Source organism: Coregonus lavaretus (genome assembly GCF_964263955.1).
Source record: "Coregonus lavaretus genome assembly, chromosome: 27".
Taxonomy (NCBI): domain Eukaryota; kingdom Metazoa; phylum Chordata; class Actinopteri; order Salmoniformes; family Salmonidae; genus Coregonus; species Coregonus lavaretus.
In genome coordinates, this window is record NC_140014.1 from 8,240,996 (window position 1) to 8,262,506 (window position 21,511).

At 43.7% G+C, this 21,511-nt stretch overlaps 1 protein-coding gene across 1 annotated transcript; it reads right to left on the reverse strand.

The window, feature by feature from the left end:
• Window positions 1-1,265: 1,265 nt before the first annotated feature.
• e2f2 (E2F transcription factor 2) lies at window positions 1,266-15,608 on the reverse strand (the record flags this gene model as incomplete). The annotated part of the gene is made up of 6 exons (XM_084143903.1): window positions 1,266-1,546; window positions 1,780-2,014; window positions 2,620-2,896; window positions 3,242-3,461; window positions 3,760-3,862; window positions 15,342-15,608. The coding sequence occupies 6 exons, from the start codon at window positions 15,606-15,608 to the stop codon at window positions 1,266-1,268; spliced, it is 1,383 nt and encodes a 460-aa protein (XP_084000029.1).
• Window positions 15,609-21,511: the final 5,903 nt, after the last annotated feature.

The window sequence follows — 21,511 nt, forward strand, 5'->3', positions numbered from 1 at the left end:
GATGCAACCCCTGTGTCTTTGGCTATGGGTCCAGAACAGCTTTTAACTAACCTCTATGTAACAGGGGTGTCAAACTCATTCCATGGAGGGCCGAGTGTCTGCTGGTTTTAGTTATTTTCTTTCATTAGATTTTTGTCCAATTAAGACCTAGACAACCAGGTGAGGGGAGTTTGTAACTAATTGGTGACCTTAATTCCTCCAATCAAGTACAAGGGAGGAGTGAAAACCTGCAGATACTCCATGGAATGAGTTTGACAGCTGTGCTCTATGATGTGATGTGGACACATTCTATCATGGGAAACAGAATACTTCACCACCTGACCTTCCATAAAGCTTGAGGCTCGAGGTAGTGACCAGGTCAGGTCCCCAATATAAACAGATATCTTGGGAATACCTGACAACTACACTACCCATACTCCTACACCTTGTTGAAACTTCACATTAAGTTAGCGCCACAGACTCCATGTTTGGTATCTGGGTCGTGTTCAGGAGGGCACAACATTTGAATACGTTTTGCAACGGACAAAGAAAATCTGTGTTCTTATTGGAGACGTTCAGTAGTACCTCCCCATTTCACTTCGGTTGTAAAACATACAGCGATTGAGTCAATCCTCTAAAGCTGACATAATACAATGCTGCCCCCTAATGGCCAAAGATAGGCACTGTAAGAAAATTGACTTTTGAAAAGACACTGAAATCCTGAGTTATTAATATAACACCCCCTACCCAAAATGCCCCAGTTGTTTTTTTTGCTGGTCATCAGATATGCATAAAAAATTTGCTGTGTCTATATTTTCACACAGAATAGAAATGAGACGGACACAAACTGTCCACTATACACAAACCACAATGCTGAGAGCTTCATAAGCTGGACACACACAGCGCACACAAACACACACACCAGTGTCAATCCAGGCACTACCCTAAATCCAAACCCAAAAAGTATACAAATAGATATACAAATGAACTGACACAAGGTGCGAGCCCATAAAGGGGCCCGTTTTAGACAAATCATTAACATGGAACAGACATGGCTAAAGCAAAGGTTGATGGCTTCATAGTGTAACATTTCCCCCCACCCCATACCTCTACAGAGGACACTACTCCTTCATGAATAGGGACAGGAGTTTTCCCTGACCAGTTATAGCCTATATAATAACTAGGGCTAAGAGTTGCTTAAGGTCAGGTAACGTGGTCATAACTAGGCTATAACCACAGCCAGCCCCCCCCCCCCCCCCCCCTCCCATCTGCCCTCCCTCCATCTCTCAGCTCTGGAGCAGGTCTCCCAGGTCATAGGTGTCGAAGATGTCAGACACGCCCTCGCCGTCCTCCAGCCCCCAGAGGTAGTCGTCGTGGTCGAGGTGCGGCGAGAAGCTGACGAAGAGGGCGTTGGAGTCGGGGGTGAACCCAGGGCCCGGGAGCTGGTCCTCTGTCATCTGGAGCAGGCTGGGGGGAAGGCCCAGGAGGCCCTCAACATCCAGGAGGGTGGTGGTGTTGGTGCTGGAGGTGTTGGGGAGGGATACTGGTGCAGGTCTGGAGAGTTCAGCTATAGGGAGGGCGGAGAGGGAGAGAGGGTGACTGGACACCCCTTACAACACACAGGACTGTTTAGAGGAGGGTGTAACGTTACAGAACGGTATTGTGTAGAACAGCTGCGACTGTCTGTCATGTATAATTGGGAATCGTCTCAGGTCTATTCATTCTATTGCTATCTGCAACTTTCAGAACTTTTCAGATCACTGATCAGCCGTATCAGAAAAGAGCCCCAGTTCAGCTTACCTTCCATGGGCTCCTGCTTGACGTTGGTGTATTGGGGCTCCTGTTTGATAGTGGTGTACTGTGGTGGTGCCATGACGGGGGAGGGGGTGGCAGTGTGACCCAAGGGGTGATGAGGGTAGTCTTTCCCGGGGGTGGTGGTGCTCTTGACGGGGCTGGCATCCTCCAGACCCTCCTCGGGACAGAGGTACACCTCGATGGGCCCGTTCTTACTCTTCAGGTAGATCTGTTGGGGGCCCTGTGGATAAAGGACAATAGGAAGATGTTACAATGATGCACTACGGAAAGAGAGGGATAATGGGCTCGGTTTGGAAATGTCAAAAGGGTAAAGTGTCTTTCTTTGTTATACAAGAGAAGGCCATCTATTATTGGCTTAGTAAGAGTAGCATATCCTTGTAAGGAAGAGGTACAGGGATTGGGCAGGTCAGGAGTCTTTTTTGGGCTGCCCGAAGAGTATGATGACTTGCCCGGATTTGTAAAGTACCAGCCTACTGTAATTCTTTGCATTTTGGTTGTTATCACTAATTAAAAATCACTTGTCCAATGGGGCAACCACAGAGCAGACTCAACGTGCACACCCAGGTAACTTGCCCCCAGGCAATAGGGCAACCCTTAATGTCAATCCCTGGAATAGTCACTGTGTCCTTTTTCATGTCTGTTTAAACAGCTGTATTGTGCCGCTGTTCAGTGGGCAGAAAACATTTGTCAAACGGTCAGGTACTAACTGAACTTGTCCAAGAAGAAAAGCAATTTATTTTGTCCGTTGCTAAATGTTTTGCTACAGTGTGCCCAAATGAACACAACCCAGAGAAGCTCTCCATCTATGACTAGATGACCACTCACCCCTGAGGACTCAGGTACCTCCAGCTTGGTTTCTGAGGGGGCCTTGACGGCGATGACCGTCTGGTCCTGCAGGCTGCCTATAGACCTGATGTCCTGGTAGGTGACGTAGCCTAGCTGCTGGTTCTCCCTGTGTTCGGTCAGCTCCTTGAGCTGGGTGCTACTGGACGTGATCAGGTCTTCCAGGGCCTTCTCGGCCCTCTCCAGCTCTCCCAGCTCCTTCCTCAGGGCGCATGACTTCTCCCCGCCGCTGGCCGAGCCCTCGAATACGCCACCCACCCTGATAAAACAGTTATTTATTTTGTATTGATGATGAGCCACTACAGAGGATATACATTGTACATCATGGTATAGATGGATCATGGTTAGAGGTGAAGTTGGAACATTCAACACTTAAAAAATGATTGTCTTTAGATTACAGAGCAAGGTGGACCTATCAATATTGCACCAAGGAGTAGGGGCTAAGGAGTTGATATGGAATTGGACCCACCTCCTACAGCTGAAGAATGAGTAGTTACTTATCCTAAGTGTCGACTTATCCTAAGTGTACTTGTTCTAAGTCTACATGTCCCGAGTGATATTCTCCTGAGTGTACTAGTCCACTTGTCCTAAGTTTCCTACTCACATCCACTGGATGTTGTTCTTGGACTTCTTGCGGATGAGCTGCACGCCCTCCAGCACGTTGGTGATGTCATAGATGCGTCTCTTCTGCACCTCGAGGACCTCGGTGGCCCAGTTGAGGTCCAGCACGCCGTCAGGTGACTGGCTCAGCAGGCCAACAAACTTCTTGGTCAGCAGACCCAGGGAGGTGTCGTAGCGCGTTCGCTCACCGGGGGACTTGGGCGCTGAGGGTCATAGGTCATACAAGAGATGTGGTAAGAGAATGCAGGAGTGGATTTGTGTAAGGGTATGTATTCAATAATAATGTGGAATATACATATGTGAACTCGGTATTATGGATTGGAAAAGATCTGCATGTGGCTTGTGTGTTGAATTATTTTTTTATTTATATATTTATTATATATATATTATAGGATATAAAGGATGGATGGATGACTATGTTGTCTCGCTTTACGCAACCCATCCCTTATTTGATAATGAAGACAGTAGGGGGCAGTGTTTTTGTCATTGATGCAGACTCACTTTTGGGACTAGAGATTCTGGCTGCAGCCACACTCCCCTTTCCATTGGGGGTCCTGAAGTCTGGGAGGTACAGGGGGTCCTCCAGGTCCAGCTTCCTCTTGGCCTATGCGGGGGCACAAAGAACAGGGGGAAAAAAGGTTAAAGACAGCTTGAGAAGGAGCATGTGTCCCAATAATATCTCCTTTCTCCTGAAGTGTGCACTCGTTCACTACTCCCCACACATTTCAAATCACTGAACTGATGACGTAGGCATTGGCTTGAGAGTTTTGCACTATATTTCTCCAACCAATCATTTCCGTTTAAAGGGAAGTGAACAAGTGTACACTTTGTGAGAAAGGACGGATTATTAGGATGCAGGGAGTCTATTGGAACCATTCCCTAGTTTGAATGCTTAACAAGTCCACTTGACATGCAACAATGTCCTATAGAGCTGTAGATCATGAGGATAGGATGGTAGCAGGCCATAGAATAAAGCACAGCCCATCCACTGTAGCGTGAGATCTGTGCTGCCTTAGGCTATACAGTCTGCTAATGCTAATTGTGGCTGTTGAAAAGCGGCAAGTCGTAATTGTGGCGGTTGTCTCAAGAGCAGTGACAAAGGCCATCACATTCTGAAGCACTTCTAAAGGGGGGAGTGTGTGTGTTGATGTGTGTGTGTGTGTGGAACCGCCCCACTGCTCGCCAAACGCCAGGAAATCCATGGACTCACTCCCTCACCGACCACATCCCCCTTTCTTCTCCTCCTCCTTCTTTCTCCATGATCCCCTCACTCCTCCTGTCCCCCCATGAACCCCTCACTCCTCCTTTCCCCCCCATGAACCCCTCACTCCTCCTTTCCCCCCATGAACCCCTCACTCCTCCTTTCCCCCCCATGAACCCCTCACTCCACCTTTCCCCCCATGAACCCCTCACTCCTCCTGTCCCCCCATGAACCCCTCACTCCTCCTGTCCCCCCATGAACCCCTCACTCCTCCTTTCCCCCCCATGAACCCCTCACTCCTCCTTTCCCCCCATGAACCCCTCACTCCTCCTGTCCCCCCATGAACCCCTCACTCCTCCTTTCCCCCCCATGAACCCCTCACTCCTCCTGTCCCCCCATGAACCCCTCACTCCACCTTTCCCCCATGAACCCCTCACTCCTCCTTTCCCCCCATGAACCCCTCACTCCTCCTTTCCCCCCATGAACCCCTCACTCCTCCTTTCCCCCCCATGAACCCCTCACTCCTCCTTTCCCCCCCATGAACCCCTCATTCCTCCTTTCCCCCCATGATCCCCTCACTCCTCCTTTCCCCCCATGAACCCCTCACTCCACCTTTCCCCCATGAACCCCTCACTCCTCCTGTCCCCATGAACCCCTCACTCCTCCTTTCCCCATGAACCCCTCACTCCTCCTTTCCCCATGAACCCCTCACTCCTCCTTTCCCCATGAACCCCTCACTCCACCTGTCCCCCCATGAACCCCTCACTCCTCCTGTCCCCCCATGAACCCCTCACTCATCCTGTCCCCCCATGAACCCCTCACTCCTCCTGTCCCCCCATGAACCCCTCACTCCTCCTGTCCCCCCATGATCCCCTCACTCCTCCTGTCCCCCCATGAACCCCTCACTCCTCCTGTCCCCCCATGAACCCCTCACTCCTCCTGTCCCCCCATGAACCCCTCACTCCTCCTGTCCCCCCATGAACCCCTCACTCCTCCTGTCCCCCCATGAACCCCTCACTCCTCCTGTCCCCCCATGAACCCCTCACTCCTCCTTTCCCCCCATGAACCCCTCACTCCTCCTTTCCCCCATGATACACACACACAGCCAGATTGGCCTACTAGGGTTGACCACTGCTATCATACACACTGTTATGGGGGCACAGAAATGAAAAAGAACACTTATTCACCACTATGCAAGGCCACACTCCTGACTGAACTACCTAACGAGGCATAGGATTTCATCCAGACGGTAGCGCACTATGTAATTCGTACCTACTTCTTGAGGGTACAAGCACACCTCCCTCCCTCCCTCTTTCTCTGTTTTTATCCTTCTCCCATTTCCTCGATCTCGCCCCATTTCTTCTCTAACCCCTCTCACAGATAGGACCCTACCATGTTAGGGGGCTCAGTGATGCTTTTAAGAAGATTCTCCGGTACTTTTGTCTACTTTTTTAGCCAGTAGTTCTGAATGTAGCGCTCAAGAGCCAAAAGCTGTGTACTTCATCAGCACGCTATTGTTCTCGAGCCTTTGTAGCGTGCACAAAGAGAACGGAGAGAAAAAAACACTCTGTTGTGTTCGTTAGCTGTGCACCCCACAACCTCAGAGAGAAATAGTAATGACGTCTTTTTGTAGGCACTAACTCTGCCATGGTTCGTTGAATAAAGCCTATGGAGAAAATGAATGGCGTTTTTTTAGGTTTTTTGGATAAACGCCGAAAATAAGGTCTGTGGTAAACACAGGCTTAGGAGATCTTATTTGTTTTGTTCTATGGGATGGCTGAACGGACCAGAGGTAACTTATTTCCGGGTTTTAGTACTACAAGCTGGCGAGCTCTATTAGACAATGCTGTGCCGATCTGATCCCGCCTCCCAATTTTAACCTTGCAACCTCAGTGGAAATGCCACCTGCCAATCAACATTGTCTATCAGGCTTGGTTGTGGCTAACTCCCGTTGTTGTACAGACTAGTATGGCAAGCAAGCGATTGTGATAATGTAATTTATACCATGGAAAAGTTGGAACCTACTTACAGTATATGTTTGCATCAAATGACCTACTCCTTTAAAGTCGTGTAATGTTTATTAGTGATGAACGATTTACGGAAATTTCGAATATTTTTTCGGTTTTTAAACAACTAATTGACTGACGTTGGTTCAATTATTTGAATTCCATTTCATTCCGTTTTTTTCTGTGAGCTCAATGCACACATTGCGCCGTTTCTCTAGAGATAAATCAGATCAAGCCTGAACTGTGCGATGTAGTAGGAAGTTGTAGTTTCCAACAGGCCAATATTCGACATAGTTTAGAGCAGAAAACATGGTAATTAACTACAATTACCATAATCCATTGCGCGCCTACTTGTCAGGTCTGTCTTTTTTTATTTATATGCCCGCTACCTAAAGAGACAGAGGGGGATATAGAGCAGTTGCTTCTCGAGGTATCTCTACCTGAAAATAGATGATCTAAGTCAGGGGTGTCAAACTCATTTTAGCTCAGGGGCCACATGGAGGAAAATCTATTCCCAAGTGGGCCGGACCGGAAAAATCATGGTATATATAACTTAAAAACAACAACTTCAGATTGTTTTCTTTGTTTTAATACGATCAACATACAACATAAAGCTGGAGCCTGAGGACAGTGTGTCCAAAATAGTACAAGCACAACATCACTATTAATCATAAAACACGTCAAGTTTATTTGAAAATTCTAAAGAAAAAGAACACACAAACACACAATGCCTCAGTGATTAACAGAACTGTTTCACAGATCACAGAACTATATCAGGGTGTCATTTCTCAGGCAGAAATGTAGATAAAAATAATGAAATCCTGTTCCCCAAACAAGTGCAAGAACCACAGAGTCAAGAATAGGTTAAATATACAAATAAAATAAAAACAATTAAAAACAATAGCACATCAACATAAAAACATATAAACATAAAGCTGGAGCCTAAGGACAGTGTCCAAAAGCACAACATCACTATTAATCATAAAACACCTCAAGTTATTTGAAAGTTCTGAGGACAAAGAACACACAAACACACAATGCCTCAGTGATTCACAGAAGTATATCACAGATCACAGAACTATATCAGGGTGTCATTTCTCAGGCAGAAATGTAGATAAAAATAATGAAATCCTGTTCCCCAAACAAGTGCAAGAACCACAGAGTCAAGAATAGGTTAAATATACAAATAAAATAAAATCAATTAAAAACAATAGCACATCAACATAAAAACATATAAACATAAATCTGAAAGCGTTGCTCAAACTCCCGTAACAGTCCCGTTATTTTATCTTTGAACCGCTTCATGTCTGCCACATGTTGGGTCGCGCACACATTTTTCAGACAGGGGAAGTGAGCTGCATCACCACCGGCAAGTTGCGTCTCCCACAATGACAGCTTCAACTTGAAAGAACGTATGCTGTCATAATACTGCGTGACAACTTTGTTGCGCCCTTGCAGCTGTTTGTTCAAGTTATTCAGGTGCTCTGTAACATCCACCATAAATGCAAGGTCCTGCATCCATTCTGCGGAATGAAATTCTAACACTGGTTTGCCCTTTTCTTCCATGAACTGTTCAATTTCTTCTCGTAAATCAAAGAAACGCCTCAGCACAGCACCTCGGCTTAACCATCTTACCTCAGTGTGGTATGGCAGGCCATAGATGTGGTCTTTCTCTCTGAGAAGGCTGTCAAACTGACGGTGATTCAGGCTTCTGGATCGGATGAAATTAACAGTTTGGATGACCACCTTCATGACGTTATCCATCTTTAATGACTTGCAACACAAAGCCTCCTGGTGCAAAATACAGTGAAAAGTCAAAAAATCACGTCCTCCATTTGCAGATTGCACTTTCTCTCTGAACTTTGTCACAACGCCTGCTTTTTTCCCGATCATTGAGGGCGCACCATCTGTAGCCAGGCTGACAGCGCGGGACCATTCCACTCCGACCCTGTCCAGCGCGCCGACGAGTGCGGTAAAAATATCAGCTGCTGTCATCGGCACCAACTCCACGAACTCCTCGGTGACGGTCAATGTGTCATCAACTCCGCGGATGAAAATGGCCAGTTGTGCAACATCTGTAATGTCCGTGCTTTCATCAATTGCAACCGAAAACGCAATAAATGACTTTACTTTTTGCTTCAACTGGCTGTCCAAATCCACTGAAAGATCGGAAATCCTGTCTGAAACTGTGTTTCTTGTCAGGCTGATATTTGCAAAAGCCTGCCGCTTTTCAGGGCACACAATCTCCGCTGCCTTCATCATGCATGTTTTTACAAATTCACCCTCACTAAATGGTTTTGAAGCCACTGCGATTTCATTAGCAATGAGGTAGCTAGCTTTCACTGCAGCGTCACTGATGTCTCGGCTGTGAGTAAACACAGACTGCTGTTTCTTCAGACCCGCCAACAGTTCATTCACCTTCTCTCATCTCCGCTGTCCTTGAAAGTTGTCATATTTGTCGGCATGAAGACTCACATAGTGGCGACGAAGGTTATATTCTTTCAGCACTGCAACATGCTCTGAACACACCAAACATACAGCTTTCCCATTCAATTCCGTGAATAAATAGGATGACCATTTTTCTTGGAACACTCTGCACTCTGCGTCCACTTGTCTATTTTTTGACAGAGACATATTGGGGCAATGAGGGTGCCAAAGCACATAATGTTAAAAGTAGAAGCCGTAATAAATATCGCGGGCAAAACAAAGTAGCTCATTGGCTGCACGTGCTTGACCTACTTGCTCTGCCCCGGTATAAACAGTTTGCTTGCTTAACACAATTGATATTGCGCCATCCAGTGGACGCAATTGGAACAGCAGTTTATTTTATTGAAAAATGGCAGCGCATTTTTATACTTTACACACAAAAAAAAAAAAAAATAATAATCATCTCGCGGGCCGGATTAAACCCGTTTGCGGGCCTGATCCGGCCCGCGGGCCGGATGTTTGACACCCCTGATCTAAGTGATTGATAGTTGGTTGATAGCAGTCATAAACGTATGCCTTTTTTTACTTTGAAGAACTACTAAAATAGTGATTCTGCCAGACAGCATAGAAATGAGATGACTTGGAATTATTCTTTCATATTTTTTAATTAAAGTAAAGTAATGTGAATAAACGATTAACAATATATCAGTAGTAATGGGCAGTGACTACCATCATGGGACTTTTATTAGGCCTAATTGTTTTATTCTGTGTTGTTACAGCATTCAACCCACTTAATGCATTGAATGTTTTGGTTTTTTTTATTAATATAGAAACCGAAATCGAAAACAGTGATTATTTTCTTATACTCGAACTGAAACTGAACCAAGCTCAAGAAATACTCAAATCGCTCATCACTAATGAGTATATATAGGCCTAGTATTTGTCTACTAGTATTTGTCTACATGATGAATGATGATCACTGGACAAAAGGTAGACAGACACATGGAAATATTTGATTGGGATGGATGGTTGAAACAGAAAGGTAGGGCGATATTTTCTTATCTAAAAAGTGGGTGAAAGTTTGCAGTGTACATTTCTCTAGTGCATCAACTATGTGTGTTATCCTTGATTTGCGCCTGGTAAAAACCCTAGTCTATTGAGCAATATTCCAAATATATTCCAAGATTCTAACTAAATACATCAGTGACACCATTTAGGAGATTCAAGTTGTGAGCATAGTGTTTCTGAACAGGTTGACAATGGTATTCTAAATGGTATTCTAATGTATTTGTCTGGCTACAATTCCATCTTTAGCGCACATCATTTTCTGCTTGCTTCCAGAGAAGTGTAGGCTATTGAAAGAGAGAAATTAAACGACATGTTTTCTAATTTAGGACGTATGGATTGATGGATGTATTCTATGTACTAATGGTAAGATCACGTAGCCATGAACGAGCGCGTATCTCGTGTACTAAGTGATGGCAGGTTAGAATGTAAGGATTCTGTGCCTTTCTCCTGCTGGAAGAGGACTGCAGATGGTTTATTACGCATGTATGAGCCATACATAGTCTCGCCGATTCCAAAATGGGAGGTTTAAAAAATAACGAGGTCGTTTTCAATCCTCCGGAACACATCATTAATAGGACTTCAGAACACCCTCATACTGCAGCAATGGCGCGCTCCACTCCCATCCAACATACTAAATTAGGACCAGATTATAATGAGCTCAGTGGCAGTGGGGGGGAACCAAGCAGAACACTGAACGTCTGCCCTGGGAACTGGTGTTACCCCCACAGATGTGTGTACGCACACACACACACACACACACACACAACTCCATAATCTCTTGTTTTACAAACCACACACACGCCAGATCACAGTTGGAGAGAGGGCATGTCATATGAGACTATGCTCTGCTTCAGTGTGGTTACAGACACAACCCAGCATGTGCCACGAAGGACACATGTCCACAAGCTACAAATCAAACCATGTTATAAACTACGTGACACATGTCATGACCTGACACTGCAATAGGCCCTATGTACTAAGTCAAGTCATTACAATACATCTAGACACACAGACTACAGAGGTATAATGAAACTAATTTGTAGTTTTAACTTTCACCTATGGTTTTAATTGCACTGGCTCTCTTTTCTCACCATTTTTTCTAACCATGAATAGGCTATAAAGTGTCTAGGAAGTTTCTGGAAAAGCACCTAAGGAGTTAGGCTACCTTATTGCACACCATACATAGACTTGATTGTCTGGATTTTTTACTGACATTGGTCCTGAGCAAGTTATTGGCTGTAGGTCCAGAGGTTTCCTGTCATGACATGTGGTCTGGAAAAACTCCTATCCCTTAGTAAACCATAGTTTACTCCAGTAGATCTGAGAGGAGATTTGAGAATGTGAGCAGCATGTGGATTTGTACTGAACCACGAGAGAGAGGGGAAAAAGGGTGGCATTGTCCCTCTGTCCTCCACCACATGTCCACCTGTCTGTCAGTGACATCTGGCAGAGCCACACATAGCAGGTGGCAGGGAGAGACCACAAGAGAACCTGTCTAATCCTTCTAGAACACACACACACACACACACACCCACCCACCCACACACACACATTCACTTTAGGGGCACCGCACAGATTTAGCCTACTATATACCGCATGTGTTAAGATTTTGGTTACACCAACTTGCAGGCAAAGCAAACATTAGTAGTCTACCAGTAGGCCTACTACCTATGGTAAATACAAAACAATCCATTTGTAATAAAGATATAATATCCCATTTATTGACTTGTAGTGGGGCTTGTTTGTTCCCCTCAAACTTGTTCAACCTGCATTAAGACATGACTTCTCCTTTTGACCAATCAAGAGCAAGGAAATGCCTAAGTGCCTGACTAGAGGGGGGATTGAGGAAAGATGGCACCGACCACACTGTTAAAACCTTTTCAGACCACCTCAGGGATTAAAATGTGACCCTTTGTCATCTTCTGGAGACTAGTCTAAATGCAACCTGTCAAATAAACCACAGAGAAGATTACATGACATGTGGTGGTTAAAATGGCCACCTTGTGTTGTGTCCAATTCGAATGGGCCTCCCCTTGAACATTTTACCACAGTTTTGCCCTGCAGCTTTGCAGCGGCCCGGCTTAGGCCTGTGAGTTTGTGTTTGTAGTGAGGTTTTGAATGTTGAGTCAGCGCTTTGCAAACCTTTTGGCATGTGAAAATACAGGGCCTATGTCAGCTAGCATACCACAGGGGGGGAATAAATCACTCAACCACCAAATGCTAACAACACAAAGTCATGTAAAGAGAGATACAGAACATAATGGGGGGCCAGTATGAAAAATGCACTCACTAACTGTAAGTCGCTCTGGATAAGAGCGTCTGCTAAATGACTAAAATGTAAAAATAATAAGTCACACACACAAGCAATAAATGTAGCTAAAAGAATGTCATTCTCAAACATAGTGAGTTAACAGCTAACCACAGCAATTGTCAACACATTAGCAGGCCATGGCAGGCGATCTATTTAAGTACATTTACATGGTGTTTGCAAGGGTTATGGGTTTGATTCCCACAGGGGATCAGTACGAAAGATAAGTATGAAAATGTGTGTAAGTCGCTCTGGATAAGAGTGTCTGACAAATGATTAAAATGTAAATGTGTTTAAATACACTGAGTCACTCATTCACAATCCCCTCTTTATCTCCATGACACACAGCCGTTATTGCCTCATTCTATGACAGCAACTAAGCGCCTACACCCTAAAACGTGCATGTAAATTCAGCTCTCCTTCCACCCCTCTAACTCCCTCCATTTCAACAGATATGACTGGACTTTCTCCAGGGGCATTTCACAAAGCTGGGTCACATTAACCAAATGCTTTCAACAGACTCACTTCTAGCTACTGGCCTGTTACCTTCTCTCTCTTCAAAACACCAGTTCAGTTACGTAGAACCTGACTTCCAAGACGAGGACACGTTTCAATGTGTGACAAAAAGACCCATTCAACACCAAGCTAGCCCATGTCCCTCACACATAATAAAGACGGCCCCATTAAGTGGAGCATCCTAGTTTGTGGGTCGGTGGGGCCTGGAGCGGGCCAACAAAAAAATAGGGGGAACGAGAGATAACAGAGAGAAAGAGAGCTTTTGGCTGGTGTAAACAAGGGGCAAAGTAGGCAATCTCACACCCCAGCACCCAGAGTCCTAGCCTGAATTGGGGCTAACCATGGGGGTCCCAGAGAGAGGGTTAAGGCAATGATTTTTTCATACTGGTCCCACGTGGGAAACGAACCCACAACCCTGGCGTTGCAAGCGCCATGCTCTACCAACTGAGCTACACGGGGCCCATGATGTGTTATATTCCCACCTATTGTGAACTTCAATCTCACGTATGTGTCAAACTGAACCCCGAGAGCACTCCTTGACCTTCTGTCCTGTTTTTCAACTCGGGAGTAAAACTCTGTCAAACAATGACACGTTAGTAGTAGTATCATCCTCACAGGAAATACAGTGACAATTTCACAGCTCGCCAATCACTCAAACATCATAGCAGCGATCACTATAAATATGACACAGTGGGGACATACTGTATATTCACCTTGATATTGTATTAGGGCACTCCTACACTCAAGTGGAAACAAACTCTAGAGAGTTAATAGTTCATTATAGATAACCTGAGAGGATGACTAGTGTGACGTTGAGGCTTGACCATTTGCTCATCTCTGCCAAGTTGGAAGTATCCATGACAATCTGTGAAGTGGTCCTGTATGGCCTCAGTTGGTAGAGCATGTCACTTGCACCGCCAGGGTTGTGGGTTCGATTCCCGGAGCTACCCATACATCAAATGTATACAAGCATGACTGTAAGTCACTTTGGATAAACATGTCTGCTAAATGGCATATATTATCTGTTATTATATAAGTATCTGTGAGTGACCCATATTTGAGGTTAATGAGAATAGCTTCAGCAGGGAGAAGGATGAAGACTCCTTCACAGTGTAACCCAAAGTGTTTACGAGTAGCAGGGCAAGAGGACGTCCTACGCCATCACTTCTTCTGACACTATTATCATCACCATGTTTCCAGGGCAAGTACAGCCTCTCTGCCCACTGTGCTTTCCGGACAATAGAAGGAACTTATTGCCTGCCGAGGCTGACATTTTGTTGTTTATCATAACTAGTATCAGGATAGAGTTGTTGTTTCCCATAACTAGGGTCAGGGGGTTTTCTGACCACTTGAATTGACCCGACGAGGAAAAACTCTGGGCCTTAGTTATAGGCTAGAACTAGTTGTAACTTGTAATCTAGTAGTAACTCGTTTTATAACAAAATGTTCCTGGTCAGGAAAAGCTCATAGTCCTAATCCTAAAAGTAGGATAGAGGGGGGCGATGAATACCCTGATCGCCTGACCTTGTGCCTTGGTCAGACTTGGCCTAGAACAGGAAGTTGACATTATGACAATGGAGAGTAGTACACAATGGAAATTGCATTAGCCTAGTCTTGGACTAGCCAAGTTAATGTCATTGTATTGGCGCAAAGCACAGGAGTAGTGCCCCCCTCAATATTAAGCAATAGAGACATTATCAGCCTGGACTCATACACTGAACCCTGGGTGTGTGTGTGTTCATCAGCAACATGTTATTATCTCCCTCAAGAGTACTCCTGTGTGTGTGTGGCATGTTTCAACATTCAAATTATGCAAACTCCCAGGAAAAGTGAGTGGTTGTCCAGCTGTGACCCGTGACCTTTGTGGATGGACACACACAGGTTGAGCAGGGTGTATATGACCTGAGCAGACAGGTGCAATTCAGACAAGGTGGGGTTATGGCTTGGTTGGTTAGTGACAGCTGGGGGCTATGGGTGAACAATGTGTTAAGCTAAATCACATTTTTGGGTAAATGACCTTTATTGGCTGGTTGGGCATTATGAAATAAGTTTCCTTTCCAGATGCAGCATTTCCTCATTCATGTAAGGTGTAACTATAAATGGACATTTAGAAGGAGAAATCTCCCTCTACAAATCGGGGTGAAATTAGCCATGGGCATTGTTAAATTCAGTGATACCCCCAGTCCTAGCTAACCCCTACTGAGGGGTATTCATCAAATATTTTTACAGGGGGGGACACCCCAACCCTCTGTGCCTATTACAGCTGGGCTGCGGGAGAAAGGTCACCGAAACAAGCTTGTTTCTCAAGCCACGCGAAAATATCACAACCCATTCATTGCCACAGAGTGCACGCTGCTTCGGTGACGTTGCCTGATAATGTCAAACAGTTTTTCAATGTCATGCACAGCACAACTCCGATAAATATATTCATACCAGTGCAATTCAAGAATATTTTATCCATAATTTGATATATTGTATAGTCAGTAACGTTAATTATAAGGTGGATAACAGTAATATCGATTGTTGGTAGTTGCATCATCCTTTATTAAAGTCTTACCGGTAGTCTGCCGGAGCATGATCTGATGGGTTTAGCTTCAGGTCCATGGGGGGTTGCATAGAGGCAGTTCACCCTTTGTTCGGCCGCTGTCGTGTTGCAGATTTGGGTGAAGTATCCAGCCGGTACAGAGTTCATCGGTGGACTGGATAACCCGGTGCTGAAGAATTCTGTCTTCACTCCGGACAAAACTTTATTCTGTGAAAACGACAGTCCTCCTACAGCACCTCGGCCAGACGCAGGAGAAACGCCTTTGGGCAGCCGTATCATTTTAGTCAATTAAAATAACGACTGTGTTCAAATTAAAATACGTTTTGCTAGTAGCAAAGGCAAAATATTCCAGAAATCCGTACTCACGACAGTGAATGAGAGGAGTTGCAGTCTTTCCGATACGAACTGGAAACGATGTCTCACAATTCGTAGCTAGTTTGATAAAAGTCCTAAGAATTTCATAAAAACGCTATTTAGTTAATAATGTGCAAAATGCATAAGTGAAATAGCTAATCACCGGATATATACTTTGCTTTAGTATTTTCAGAAATTAAACGACTTGCCTACTGTAGCATTGCAACCGATATTATCCTTGATTTGTCCAGTTGAGAGGAAACGTAAACTTTGTCTAGCTAGCTAATTATTTAATAGCTAAATAAATAAACAACAAGCACTCCCTATATTTGCAAGTCCTGAATGGGCAAACTTTGAAGTTTACGTCTTGAGATGCAGATTCCTCCAGAAATACAAAGTTTAGGAGGATTCTTCAGATTTTCCGTTGAGGAGATATTGTCACTGTCCGGTTCTCTGTCTAGCTAAAAAGCTTAGCTTTTGATACAAGAGACTTGGAGCTCGGAAGAACTGCTTTTTTAGCGCCAAATTTCGTCCCGCGAAATTTGGATCTCCCGCGGTTAGAGCGCGTCTTTGATTGGTCCCAAGAAAGTTGCGATTGTTACATTCCGCATATATTTGCATAAAACAGTTCACGCGGGGCGTACCCAGCCTTAAAGGAATAGTATGTCCATGTGTGGTCATTTTAGGGACAAAGTTACCCATTTCGAAACTAAAATGGTAAAAATAACATGCTTTTATAACCTACTGATAAGCAGCACGACATGAGGAGCACAAAAACACATCTAGATATTATTCTATTTCCTCTCCATATAGTAAAGTACAATGATGTAGGCCTAGTCAACCCTGATGTTATTATAGACCCCCTCTCTTAAAATATCTAATTGTAAGAAACTTCCTTTTAGTAAACAGGGTATTTCAAATCCTCAATAAACCAATCAAGTGAAGTTCTATGTGAGCAATTTCATGTGAAAGACGTTTAATCGAATGACATCTGCTGCTCACTAGTTCACAAAGAGAGAAGGAATCATTCCTTGAAGACATTCCCTACCCCCGCTCCCAATTGACCCCCACAAGCCTCCAGATATGACACACAAATGCCCCTCTTCATTATAATGCAAATTTCACATGACATCCTATTGCTAGTCTAGTCTGATCCCAGATCTGTTTGTGCTTTTTTGACAACTCCTATACTCATTTTCATGCCAAACATGACAACGGCTATAGGAGTTGGCTATACAGCCCTCAATAAAACAATACAGTGAGCCAAATGTGTTGAGAATTAGGCAACTCACATCAACGAGTTGATAATGGCCTTGGAGATGTGGCGATGTGTTTGTATAATTAGCTAATTGTGCATACATCTAGCTTGCTGTAGTTGGCAGACACACTGCAATGACTTTCCCATGCATGTGGTGAGACTGCTACAGTGCATTGGGAACGTATTCAGACCCCTTGACTTTTTCCACATTTTGTTACGTTACAGCCTTATTATAAAATTGATTAAATCGTTTTTTTCCCTCATCAATTTACACACAATACCCCATAATTACAAAGCAAAAACATATTTTTATAAATTTTTGCTAATTTATAAAAAATTTAAACTGAAATATGACATTTACATAAGTATTCAGACCCTTTACTCAGTACTTTGTTGAAGCACCTTTAGCAGCGATTACAGCCTCGAGTCTTCTTGGGTATGACGCTACAAGCTTGGCACACCTGTATTTGGGGAGTTTCTCCCATTCTTCTCTGCAGATCCTCTCAAGCTCTGACAGGTTGGATGGGGAGCGGCGCTGCACAGCTATTTTCAGGTCTCTCTAGAGATGTTTGATCGGGTTCAAGTCCGGGCTCTAGCTGGGCCACTCAAGGACATTCAGAGACTTGTCCCGAAGCCACTCCTGCGTTGTCTTGGCTGTGTGCTTAGGGTCGTTGTCCTGTTGGAAGGTGAACCTTCGACCCAGTCTGAGGTCCTCAGCGCTCTGGAGCAGGTTTTCATCAAGGATCTCGCTTGTCTTTGCTCCGTTCATCTTTCCCTCGATCCTGACTAGTTTCCCAGTTGCTGAAAAACTTATCCACAGCATGATGCTGCCACGACCATGCTTCACTGTAGGAATGGTGACAGGTTTCCTCCAGACATGACGCTTGGTATTCAGGCCAAAGAGTTCAATCTTGGTTTCATCAGACCAGAGATTCTGAGAGTCCTTTAGGTGCCTTTTGGCAAACTCCAAGCGGGCTGCCATGTGCCTTTTACTGAGGAGTGGCTTCCATCTGGCCACTCTACCAGAAAGGTCTGATTGGTGGAGTGCTGCAGAGATGGTTGTCCTTCTGGAAGGTTCTCCCATCTCCACAGAGGAACTGGAGCTCTGTCAGAGTCACCATCAGGTTCTTGGTCACCTCCCTGACCAAGGCCCTTCTCCCCCGATTGCTCAGTTTGGCTGGGCAGCCAGCTCTAGGAAAAGTCTTGGTGGTTCCAAACTTCTTCAATTTAAGAATGATGGAGGCCACTGTGTTTTTGGGGACCTTCAATGATGCAGAAATGTTTTGGTACGCTTTCCCAGATCTGTGCCTCGACACAATCCTGTCTCGGAGCGCTACAGACAATTCCTTCGACCTCATGGCTTGGTTTTGGCTCTGACATTCACTGTCAACTGTGGGACCTTATATAGACAGGTGTGTGCTTTTCCAATCAATTGAATTTACCACATGTGGACTCCAATCAAGTTGTAGAAACATCTCAAGGATGATCAATGGAAACAGGATGCACCTGAACTCAATTTCGAGTCTCATAGCAAAGGGTCTGAATACTTATGTAAATAAGGTATTTCTGTTTTTTATTTTTAATACATTTGCAAACATTTCAAAAAAACTGTTTTCGCTTTGTCATTATGGGGTATTGCGTGTAGATTGATGAGGATAAAAAAAAAAATTTTTTAGAATAAGGCTGTAACGTAACAAAATGTGGAAAAGGTCAAGGGGTCTATATACTTTCCGAATGCACTTTCCGAAGGCTGTATTGTAAACTGGAGCAAAACTACAGCCAAATGGTTCAAGAGGGAACTACTACATTATAAACAGCAGCAGGTCCTGTACTGAAATGTTTGGGAGAGATGTTGCAGTGTGTGTGTGTGTGAGTGTGTGCCTGTGATCCAGTCAGCATGCTGGGTTGTTTGCTCCATGCAAGGTGAAGGTCTGTTAATCTGTTTCTGTGTTTGCACCTATTTTCTTTTGGCCCTATCATGATAGTGTGAAATACCTCACAATATGGGATCCAAATAAATAGAGACAAACAGGTGCTGTCAAGCTCTATTATATGCAGTTGGCCTGATGAATTCCATAATGTAATTTGTTACAGAGCCAATAAAGCAGCAGGTGATTGTCTCTCATGTCTCTCAGGCTTATATCCATTTTATTTAAAAAATGTATGTATCGCCCTGCGTGACATTTTTTTCCCCTGCTTGGTTTATCTATCTAAAGCTAGTCGCATTCACTATTAGTATTAATGTCTCATTCATTCACTAGCAGTGTTTATGTCACATTCAAACACTAGCAGTTTGTATATCTGATAACACTTTTAGAATGGATGTCTTGTAGTCGAAGGAAGTCTACAGCATTACACTACCGTTCTAAAGTTTGGGGTCATTTAGAAATGTCCTTGTTTTCGAAAGAAAAGCATTAAAAAAAAAAAATAACATCAAATTGATCAGAAATGTCTCGCATGGAATAGCCTTCATCTCTCAGAACAAGAATAGACTGACGAGTTTCAGAAGAAAGTTATTTGTTTCTGGCCATTTTGAGCCTGTAATCAAACCCACAATTGCTGATGCTCCAGATACTCAACTAGTCTCAAGAAGGCCAGTTTTATTGCTTCTTTAATCAGCACAACAGTTTTCAGCAGTGCTAACATAATTGCAAAAGGGTTTTCTAATGATCAATAAGCCTTTTAAAATGATGAACTTGGATTAGCAAACACAACGTGCCATTGGAACACAGGACTGATGGTTGCTGATAATGGGCCTCTGTACGCCTATGTAGATATTCCATTAAAAATCAGACGTTTCCAGCTACAATAGCCATTTACAACATGATCAATTTCTACACTGTATTTCTGATCAATTTGATGTTATTTTAATGGAGAAAAAAAAATGCTTTTCTTTCGAAAACAAGGGCATTTCTAAGTGACCCCAAACTTTTGAACGGTAGTGTACATCGACATGCCATGCAAATACAGTATCACCATCTTGTGGTTCAGTGAGGCATTTTATATACACAGCCATAGCCCAAAGCATAAAGCATGATACTATCTACAGAACTGTTTCAACACATGTTTAAGCTAGTCTAATTGTGTCTCATGCAAATCCAACAACTGTCCCTCTCAACAAACAACAGCAATAAACACAAATAAAATATGAGAAACTCACAGGTTTTCATAGAGTCCCGGCTATATCATCAGAAACATTAGTCAAATTATCATTTCTAAAACAGTATAAACAATAGGCCTACAAAATGTATGTGGTTGTTCCCTGGGAGTGTTGTATTTTGTAACACACATTTGTAACCTGTTAGGGGGGGCTTTTTCCTAGCCTCACAGCTACTAATATATGAAAACAATAAATAGATAAATGAGGACAAATCATTTTTGAAGTATCCAAAAAATATATAAAAAATCTAAAGGAAGTTTGTTATTTCTGGCACTAAACCGTCTAAGCCCTGTCTAAGGCGGGGGATGGGGGGTTCTATATCTATGTGGAATTGCTTTAAGAAGGTCATACCAAGGATCATTTTGCTATTTGATTTAGAATTTTAAGACCCCTTAAAGTATAAAAAAATTGACAAAAATTATTTTATTACATTTTTTATTTGGCCTTACTGCTATTAGACCATACAAACGCATTGAACAACAGATTCACTACACAGAACAACAGATAGTCCCCCCAAAAACAATCTAAAGGAAGTTTATTCCGAAGTGTCTGTCCTCTATCTGAGAGATATAAGAAAGATCAGGAAACAGTAATTTTTAGAAATATTTTTTACATGTATTTAACCCCTTATTTCTGCCACTAAACAGTCTCCATATATACTTCCATAAATGTTTTGAACTGGTACTGGGGGACCTTCAGGGAGTCTTGTGAGGCCTGTGGGCATCCTAGAGCAAAACCGACATGTACGTGTTCGAGAGAGTCTCATCCTTCCATAGATAGGTCATAATAGTTTGTAGGCCAAACTGTTTGGATGCTACAGACAATTTTGTGAGAAGAACGATTTTCTGGATGTCTCATGCAGTGGCGAATTTAGCATGTAAATCTTGGTGGGGCAAACCACATTTTTGGGGTGGGGATGCATGCCAGCAAAGCCACTACACAACACAACACTAAACAATACATTAATTGCACTTTAACGGTGACAAACGGTGCCCACAAACTGTTAGGGCCTACATAAAGCTGTCCCAACAGCAGTCCCAACACCTTACCACTGCTACACCTGGCTATCAGTGGAGCCTTGTCTGGCAGTGAAACAGTTCATTCAGCCTCATTTACTGCCTTTTTTAAAAACATAGATGATATGGCTGACTTGCTTAAACAAATGTGGTTTCTACTGACAATTGAGATGTACAAACTATGGCATTAGGGGACGACAAGCAGATAAGAGTCAATCCGTAATTTTGATTAAGACATTAATGAGCGAGCCAGGACGGACGTAGTCAATATAACTATTTGTTCAGCACGTTTGAAATGTACAGCGACAGAATTCAGAACATGGGCCATTCTTACAGTGTTCTCCCTGTACACCAAGTCAGAACCGTAGGATAAATAAAGGGGGTATATAAGCAG